Source organism: Filicampus tigris, chromosome 10 (assembly GCF_054856515.1).
Source record: "Filicampus tigris isolate MCC_2025a chromosome 10, RoL_Ftig_1.0, whole genome shotgun sequence".
Taxonomy (NCBI): Eukaryota; Metazoa; Chordata; class Actinopteri; order Syngnathiformes; family Syngnathidae; genus Filicampus; species Filicampus tigris.
In genome coordinates, this window is record NC_141226.1 from 792,501 (window position 1) to 802,500 (window position 10,000).

The 10,000-nt window shown below is 42.8% G+C and overlaps 1 protein-coding gene across 3 annotated transcripts in view; it reads left to right on the plus strand.

Annotated features, from left to right (window-relative positions):
* The window catches only part of paxip1 (PAX interacting (with transcription-activation domain) protein 1), a 96,965-nt gene that overhangs the window by 59,372 nt on the left and 27,593 nt on the right, over positions 1-10,000 (plus strand). For 2 of the 3 annotated variants that reach the window (XM_086042751.1, XM_086042752.1), the window contains 7 exons: positions 1,926-2,110; positions 2,214-2,257; positions 2,412-2,479; positions 2,553-2,655; positions 2,917-3,085; positions 3,272-3,372; positions 9,413-9,547. In XM_086042751.1, coding sequence (XP_085898877.1) covers positions 1,926-2,110; positions 2,214-2,257; positions 2,412-2,479; positions 2,553-2,655; positions 2,917-3,085; positions 3,272-3,372; positions 9,413-9,547 — 805 coding nt within the window. Of the gene's footprint in view, positions 1-1,925; positions 2,111-2,213; positions 2,258-2,411; positions 2,480-2,552; positions 2,656-2,916; positions 3,161-3,271; positions 3,373-9,412; positions 9,548-10,000 lie in introns of those variants that run through there. The other variant, XR_015088325.1, reaches the window with a different exon arrangement.

Consider the following 10,000-nt stretch of genomic DNA (forward strand, 5'->3'; position numbering starts at 1 on the left):
ACCAGCAACAAACAAAGCTCGATCCCCTCTGTGGCTCCGCTTAGTCCTTGGCACTTTGAGTAGCGCCTGGTCCGCAGACCTGATGTTCCGGGAACGTGCGTAGGAGTGGAGGAGCTCGGAGAAGTACGCTGGGGCGAGGCCCTTTAAAGACATGTAAACAACTAGAAGCATTTTAAAATGAACCCTAAAATGCACTGGGAGCCAGTGAAGGGAGACCAGAATTGGGGTTATGTGCTCCATCTTCCGAGCTCCAGTTAGGAGGCGAGCAGCAGCATTTTGGACCAAACGTTGTAGATGTTGTCTCCTTTGACTTCAAGCTGCAAATCTTTGACACATGTTTAGTCCCCAATTTCGTTAAAAAGATAATTATTGAAATCCAATGTGTTCATCTTCGGTGCTAAACCTGCTCAACGAGGCAACCTTGTGGCGTAGCCTATTGGTGGCTGGGTTATGAGACAAAAAAAAAGAAGAAATTTGCTTAAAAAAAACAAAAGGCTGTAGAATTAAAACAGATTTTAAAATGTACACAAATACTTGTCAGGTCAAGGAGTTCAAATCAAAGTCAAGTTGAGTGTCATGGATGCCATGTTGCAGTCAAGTTGAGGCTTACAGGTGTTTTTGTCGCATAAAATCAAAGTCATAATGTCATAAAATCAAGAAATTTGAGTCGATTTGGTACCAAGTAGGGCTGCACGATTTTTGGGGGGGGTTGTGATATATATATTTTCACCAGATGACTTGGAATAGATTTGTTTGGGAATAATTTGGTTAACTCACCATGACATCATTGTATTCATATAATATCGTTTAATCCAGACTAAGGGGGTTCATCTGTGAATGATGATTGCTGTATATAAAAGGGATCACAGAGGTCATGCCTCTGTAACATAATAGATTATTTAACATTGTATTTCACACTTCAATGTAAACTGCAGCAAAATGTTAAACATATTTTAAACAAAAAAAATACAGAGCAGGTGCACTAGACCCTTGAGTCATTTCCAAAAAAAGAAAATAAAAAACCTCTAAAGAAGCAGCAGCGTTATAAACACCTTTAAACTAAACTATAAAATATTAAAAAAATTAAAAAGCAGGTATACCAGCGCCTGAGTTGTTTACATAAATATAACAAGATAAAAAAAAAAACTTTGTGAAACTGCAGCAAAGTTGTAAACAAATTAGAACAAAAATATTAAAATGTAAAGAGCAGGTGCATTAGTCCCCTGAGTTGTTCACAAAAATATAACAATAACTAAAACCGTCTGTAAAACATATTGCATCCGTGATTTGTCGGTGCTGTTTGGATTTATCATCATAAGGAGTTATGCTGGCAAGGCGTCTGTAATTGTTTTTCGAGTTTTGAAGTTTCACCTCGGGTCCGACTTCTTAGTTTGAACTGCTCATACAGGGGCTTGTGACGGCGATTGCTGCAACAACGGCGAGGCACTGTTGGCAAAGGATGTTTTGGTGTTCTGAATCTTCCTTTTTATAGCCGAAATACTTTCATATTTTGGATGTTGACTTTCTTTTGGGGACTAAATCCACTGCCGCTGTCAGTGTTTTCAAAGCAGACAGCAGAGTGGAGGGGGAGGGGCCGGTGACTTATTGGCAGGAAGGAGGGGGTGAGCGAGACAGGTTGTGTAAGAGCACGGAGTAGCTTGCTGCTTTCTTGAAGCAAAACAAAAGTTTGTGTGGTCTAAGAAAGAAAAAAAAAAAGTTAAAACATTGCACGTCCTACGATGTGACTATCGCGCATGCGCACATCGCAATTGCGATGTTCAAAAGACACATCGTGCAGGCCTAGCCCCAGGTCATACGCCGCGAATCCCCCAACTCTGCTGCCTGGACTGTCTTTGTTTTTGTTTTTTTATATACAGCACCACCACAGTGTTGTTGATTTGTCTGTATTGTGGGTTTCTCTCCAGACCCACTGGGCTCAAGTATGAGAAGGCCAAAGAGTGGAAGATTCCATGTGTAAACGCTCAATGGATGTGTGATATTCTTTTGGGAAACTTTGAAGCATTAAGACAAATTCAGCACAGCAGATACTCAATATATACGCATCCTGAGCCTCTGGTGCCAAACCTACAGCTGGTCCAGAACCTGCTTGGTATGTAGGGTTTTGAGCAATCTGTTTCCTGCAATTTGCACATAATTTAAGATGTTTTTATTGATGATTGATTGATTTATTGATGATTAACAATTTTATATAGCTCCTTGGAGAACACCAATCAAAGTATCTCAAGAAGCTTTAGCGGTGAGTTTGTTGCAGTTTGTTACTGGTTTTCTACTAGTGTTAGGAATAGTGTATTTCTTAGAATTGTTGACATTCCAGTCCGACTGGAAGACTCATGGGGTATAGTTTTGTTGTTTGGCTCGACTTGCTTGATTTTCTTATCATCGTCGTTTAGAACCTGCAGCTTATCCAGAAACAGAAGCTGGCTGACTCCACTAACCAGCCAGCCAACAAAAAGGCCAGGTCAGTCACTAAAGCCTTTTCACACGGTCTTCTTTCTTTTATCAAATGCTGATCTTGTGTGTTGTTTACACAGACTGGAGGAGATCCAGTCCCCTAGCAAGAAGCTTCCACCGGAGTCTACTCCAAAAATTATTTTCACAGGGTTCGAACCCACACAGGTTCAGCAGTACACAAAGGTAAAATAAAACAAGTTCAGTGCCACTTTCTTTCTACCACTAACAGTAAAAAAAGGTGTTGTTGTTTTTTAAACAGTTATAGGTAAGCACAGTGGGCATCCTTCTCAGATGCAGATTGCTTCATGTCAGCATACTTTTCTGAAAGGCAGCTTTTGTTAATTATTCAAAATTTTCATGAGGCATTCACGGTTGTGTTAAAGCCACCTAAAACCGTTGTTCTGAGACTGCATGTAAACGTCTAACTTATGTTTCCTCCCTTAGAGGCTACATGCTTTAGGTGGTGAAGTAGCGGAAGACAGTCTGAAGGTGACTCACCTGGTGGCAAGTAAAGTGAAACGCACTGTGAAATTTCTGGCCGCAATGTCTGTGGTGAAACACATAGTCACCCCAGAGTGGCTTGAAGAGAGCTGGAGAAGCCATAAGTTTGTTGGTATGTTTGTGTAGACACAAGCAATGTACGCTGGGTGCTACCATGTCAAACTTCCACTTAGGTGATAGCTATAATGTGAGTGCTAGCATGAGCTTTTTATAGCTCACTTGGCAGTGTTGTTTTTTCCTGCTTTTGTAGTTAAAGCTAATGTGGATATACAGTACTGTACTTGTATCTGTGTTGCAGATGAGCAGAGCTACATTCTGAGGGATGCTGAAGCTGAGGTCTTGTTTGGTTTCAGTCTGGAAGAATCTCTCAAGAAAGCCCACAGTGTGCCACTCTTCAAGGTTATATGGACAAAAGTCTTGGGACAGTCACACTACAGGGGGTCCTTGGCTTGCGAAGGTCCCGATGTAGAACATTTTGAAGTTATGAATGGATTGTACCCAAACAATCAGAGCTGGGCAGTCCGTCCCTGGGTGGGACCGGTCGGACCCTCCGGCCCGGCCGGATGCCCATTTTTGGGGCGGGGGATAGGGGCTGACAAATTTTAGAAAAGGGCTGGACTAATGGCCGGAAGTGGATTTTAGTCCGGTCCACCAGTCGGCCCTCATGCGTGTGACGTGCTCGCGAGGCGGCCAAATTTCATCTCAGCCTACTCCGTCAAAGGCTTCTTTTTAGGCTTCTTTCTTCTCCAGCGTCGGCACGAGCGACAACTGCCGTATTGATTCACGTGACCGACGCATTGTGCTGTTGGCGACAGGTCTGCAACACATGCCACGTACACATCAGGAATTGTTGCTGCTCTGATCGGTCCATTATGTCACATGTTGCGATGACATAGTTTCCCACACGGAGGAGAGAATGCACCACGCAGCTCGTTGCTGCTGCAAAGCAAACTAGTTTGGCAGCGGCGTATGTGTAAAAAGAAGCTACTCACCCACATTGCCCCTTAGCCCATCGTTTTTGCAATAAAATTAAATGCATCGTCTAGTCATCTCGGTCCCTTTATGGTTGTAACAGGCACGATATCCATTGTTGTCGCTGTCTTTTTGAAGCGACGCCCCCCCGACTTGGAATGTAACTGTTTCAAAACAACTTGTGTCCACGACTATAGTCAAGCTGCACGCAGCACTCAAGGATGACGCCGGCACATCAAGGTGGAGTTCATGCACTTGTTCTGTCTCGTCTTGCCTACTTCCGGAAATACGCCGTAGCAACCTGTATAGTGGTTTGCTAGTATGCTTTTATTTTGAAGGCCGGGAAGTGTGAAGGAGGGGAAGTGTGGTAAATAAGTAATGTGACTGCGACTTCTGGCCGTCTGTTGGACCCAACTAATTGTGTGACCTTCACGCATATGTTATTCCTACACTTTAAACTTAAAGTTATTCCGATAGTTTTGTGAAGGCCTTTGCCTTCACACATATGTTATTCCTATAGTTTATTATTGTGTGAAGGTGAAGGCCTTCACACATATGTTATTCCTATAGTTTATTATTTATTATTATTATTATTCAACTTTTTAATACATTTTTGGGTGTGGGACTCCTTCCGCATTTTTCACCCGATTCACTTCATTCAAGTTTCAAAACATTCAGAAAATCCATGCCTTCCGGGGTGGTATTTTTTTTCGTTCCCCAAATTTACCGTTTCCCAAATATTTCCCACTTTTCACCCCAAAAAAATGAAGCGGCCATGTTGTTCAAAAGTATTGGGACACCCTGAATTTTCATTATCAGGTGTCCCTAATGAAGCGGCCATGTTGTACAAAAGTATTGGGACTACGATTTTTCATCCCCAGGTGTCCCTAATAAAGCGGCCATGTTTTTCAAAAGTATTGGGACACCCTGATTTCTCATGCCCAGGTGTCCCTAATGAAGCGGCCATGTTCAAAAGTATTGGGACACCCCGATTTCTCATCCCTAGGTGTCCCTAATGAAGCGGCCATATCGTTCAAAAGTATTGGGACACCCGATTTTTCATTCCCTGGTGTGCCTAATGAAGCGGCCCTTTTGTTCAAAAATATTTGGACACCCAGATTTCTCATCCCCAGGTTCCTTCCTTCCTTGCTCACTAGTGTTCTTTCTTCCTCATTTCTTCGCCTCAACCTTTCCTTCCTACTATTTAATATTCTTACTTTGTTTTCTTTCTTGCTTGTTTTCCTTGCTATCTTGGTTGCTTGCTTCCACCCTTCCTTTAAGTCCATGATTCTTTGTTTTCCTTCTTTTTTTTCCTGACTTCCTTCTTTCGTTGTTTTCTTACTTCCTCTTTTCTTGTTTCCCTTCTGATTATTTTCAAGGTCATTCGAATTCATTCAACTTCATTCGAATTCATTCAACTTCATTCGAATTCATTCAACTTCATTCTACTTCATTCCAACGCATTCCACAGATTCCATTCAGCTTCATTCGCCTTCACACGCAATTTCGCCAGTTATTATTATTCCACTTTTTAAAACATTTTTTGGTGTGCGACTCCTTCCACATTTTTCACCCGATTCACTTCATTCAAGGTTCAAAACAAATTCATGCCTTCCGGGGTAGTATTTTTTTTCGTTCCCCAAATTTACTGTTTCCCCAATATTTTCCACTTTTCACCCCAAAAAAAACATTCATTTCCAATGGCACTTTCAACATTTCCCATTTCCACCTTTCCAATTTAAAATTCATAAGATTCAACTCATTCAACTCACATTGGTAAATATTTTCAACACACGCACAATTCCTACTTCCCAAAAATTCAACTTAGTCACCCGTAAAAAAACCACACAATTCCACCATTCATTCCCATTGCCATATTCAACAATTCACATTTGCATCATTCCAATTTGAAATTCACAACATTTATCTCATTCAACTCATATTGGCCATGCTTTTCAACACACCCCAAATTCTTATTTCCCACACATTCAACTCATTCACCCTTAAAAAAAAACACAAAAATTCACCATTCACTTCCATTGGCACATTCAACTTTTCACATTTACACCATTCCAATTTCCACTAATTCAAGTCATTCAGCTCACATTCAGCTTTTCAACACCCCCACAATTCCTATTTCCCACACATTCAACTCATTCAACGTTAAAAACCCCCACAAAAATTCCACTATTAACCATTCATTTCCATTTGCACATTCAACTTTTCACATTTACACCTTCCCAATTTACACAAATTCAAGTCATTCAACTCATTCAACTTACATTCAGCTTCTCAACAGCCCCAAATTTCCTACTTCCCACACATTCAACTCATTCACACTTAAAAGAGCCACACAATTTTACCATTCATTTCCAGTGGACCAGTGTTATTGCCCGTTGATCTCCCCAGTGCGGCGGCCATCTTAGAAAGGGACATTAGCTAGACTGGGGATACTCACCCTGAGGTCTCACAATGCGGTGCCCATCTTGGACAGGGACATTAGCTAGACTGGAGATACTCACCCCGATGTCTCCCCAGTGTGGTGGCCATCTTGGGCAGGGACATTAGCTAGACTGGGGATACTCACCCCAAGGTCTCACCAGTGTGGTGGCCATCTTGGGCGGGGACATTAGCTACACTGGAGATACTCACCCCAAGGTCTCCCCAGTGCAGCGGACATCTTGGGCAGGGATATTAGCTTAAATTAAATTAAATTACTTACATTTATTTGTCTTTATATTTTTTTACATTGAAACATTTTTTTGTTTTGTAGACTGCGGATACTCACCACGAGGTCTCCCCAGTGTGGCGGCCTTCTTGGGCATGGACATTAGCTAGACTGGGGATACTCACCACGAGGTCTCCCAATGCGGCGCCCATCTTGGACAGGGACATTAGCTAGACTGGGGATACTCACCTCGATGTCTCCCCAGTGCGGTGGCCATCTTGGGCAGGGACATTAGCTAGACTGGGGATACTCACCCCGCGGTCTCCCCAGTGTGGTGGCCATCTTGGGCGGGGACATTAGCTACACTGGAGATACTCACCCCAAGGTCTTCCCAGTGCAACGGACATCTTGGGCAGGGACATTAGCTACACTGGGGATACTCACCCCGACGTCTCCCCAGTGCGGCGGCCATCTTGGGCATGGACATCAGCTAGACTGGGGATACTCACCCCGAGGTCTCCCCAGTGCGGCAGCCATCTTGAGCAGGAACATTAGCTAGACTGGGGATACTCACCTCGAGGTCTCCCCAGTGCGGCGGCCATCTTGGGCATGTTGTTCAACAGTATTGGGACACGCCGAATTTTCATTCTCAGGTGTTCCTAATGAAGCGGCCATGTTGTACAAAAGTATTGGGACACAGAATTTTCATCCCCAGGTGTTCCTAACGAAGCAGCCATATTGTTCAAGAGTATTGGGACACCCAGTATTCTCATTCCCAGGTGTCCCTAATGAAGCGGCCATGTTGCTCAAAAGTATTGGAACACACCCATTTTTCATTCACAGATGTCCCAAATGAAGTGGCCATTTTGTTCTGAAATATTGGGACACCCCAATTTCTCATCCGCAGGTTCCGCCCTTCCCGAGATTCCTTATTTCCTTCCTTCCTTGCTTCCTAGTGTTCTTACTTCATTTCTTCGCCTCATCTATTCCTTCCTACTATTTTGTATTATTTGTTTTCTTTCTTGCTTGTTTTCTTTGCTTTCTTGCTTCCTCCCTTCCTTTGATTCCATCTTTCTTTGTTTTCCTTATTTTTTTATCTGACTTCCGTCTTTCATTGTTTCCATACTTCCTCTTGTTTTCCTTAGTTTTTTTTTCAAGGTCACTCAACTTCATTTAGTTTCATTCCAACGCAATGTGAGGTTTCCATCCAGCTTCATTCGCCTTCACACGCAATTTCTCTAGGAAATGCATTCCCTAGTTATAAATACAATACGACAAATCCAACCCCGGGGCTCGCAATGCAAGTAAGCACACGCAGTTGGGTAAGTACTACTGGCGCATTTGAAGCGTGTCCATAGCGGGTTGGAATTGTAAATTAGCCAGCTAATGATCTTTAAAAAGCCTCTGCCGTTAGCATCTCTCCTGCGGCGACGTCAATCACGGATGTTTTTTTTGGGGGGTGGGGGGGTGGAAGGGGGTGGGCGCACACAATGTTTATGAATATGGCCCGAGGGTCGCGGCCGGAAGGGTACCCAGGTCAAGGGTGGAGGGTTGCGGCCGGACCGGCAAAAAAGGGTCAAATGCCCAGCTCTGCAAACAACACATCATCGTGTGGCACAAGAAATAACACTTTAGTTACTGCCGTACTAATTGTTGTTCATTTATTTTAGGTCAATAGCATAGATTATTTTTTTCTTATAATGATGTACTGTAATTGTGACTTTTAGAATTCATTATTATTAGGAGTTTACTACTGCATTAATGTAGGAAATAATAGACTACAGTGTGTTCCAACTTAAAACAATTTGGTTACCTCGCCGTCGTATGAAAAGAACACTCTCGTAAATCTAGGACCCTCTGCTTAGTCAATTTCCAGACTGCATTTTCTGTCGCCTCACTTCAGAGTTTGAGTGGCTGTGTTTAGACACTAATGCTGCGTTCACACAATTCCGTTTCTGGCGGCACGTTTCATTGGAGTCAATGTAGTTCGCGCAGGCAGGCGCGGTTGCATGCGGGGCAGCGCAAATGATGCGTTTGGAGCGGTGGGACGCGGAGCAAAGCACCGAAATCCGCCGATTCGCCCCATTCGTCGCGTGTAAAAAAAAAAAAAAAAAAAAAAAAACTTTTTTTGCCATTTTGCCTCGCAGCAGCCAATCAGTGTCGGGCATACTACGTCTCACACAAACACACAGCGTCCTGTTCACTTGGCGGCTTTTTTTTTGTACAGTTCTTGAACTTTACCAAGACAGCAATATTGTTAGCATTAGCATAGTGTGTCGGCCATTTGATTGCGATATTGAAAAATACTGTCGTCGTCTACTACCAAGCGGAGCCCATCCCCTCTCTGAATGAGCGGCTGCAGCATTCAGGTTTCTAATTCCCCGCGGTCAAACGCAAGCGAATGAGGCGAAGCGGAACGCGATTGGTGTGAACGTAGTATAAGATGCATTTGTGTTAGTTTTCATGGAAGACAAGCAATAGGAGAAAAATCCTATATAATGGATGGATGTATCCAAAAATGTAGTTAATGTTTTGAGAACACATGTTATTGATAGTCATGATATTTCATTTGCGGCACATCTTGGCATTCAAAGTGTCAAAATATCACTTTGGAATTTTTTTCCTTAGAAATAACTGTCAATAACTCAAATATATCAGTACAATTGACTGATTTACAAAATGAAATTCAGTGGGGTTTGTCTTCTTGATTAAATTACATTGAAAATGTCCCATTTAGCTCCCCACCTCTCCTTTACTGTGTGATTTTCTCTCTTTGTACCTCCTCTTCTTGGGATGTAGGGAAAGTATTTTTACCTAACCCCTGGAATGTGCCCAAGCCTAAGTACCATGAAGTCGATTGTGGAAAGTGCTGGAGGGAAGTTGCTAACGAAGCAGCCTTCATACAGGAAGATCATGGAGCATAAACAGAACAAGGTGAATATGGTACTTCTTTCCTCAACCTGTTGTAATATTGACATAAAGTTGTGAGGCCACTTTATAAGTCTCATCAACCAAAAGAGATGTTAAAGTATGGGTGGTGGTTGACCTACAGTAGTAGTGTTGCATCCATGAGACACAATATTAGGTACAGCAGGGTAAGATGAATTGGACTGACAATACAAGTGCTGGATCATTTTCCATTTGCAAAAGTCATTCCGTCCATGTTTTAGCTATGAGTTCTCGTCTATGCTTCAAACCCGCCTGGTTGGTCCGCGTCAACCAAACGGCATCAACCAAACGGCGTCAAGAACGGACGAATGTCACACACGGGTGCCGCACTCCTGAATCGCAGCCAAATAAAAGAAAAATTAAAAATAAAACAGAGCTGTGTACATTTTGGTTCCACAAACACAATGAAATAAGCCCCATATTGTTTTTATTTCACCA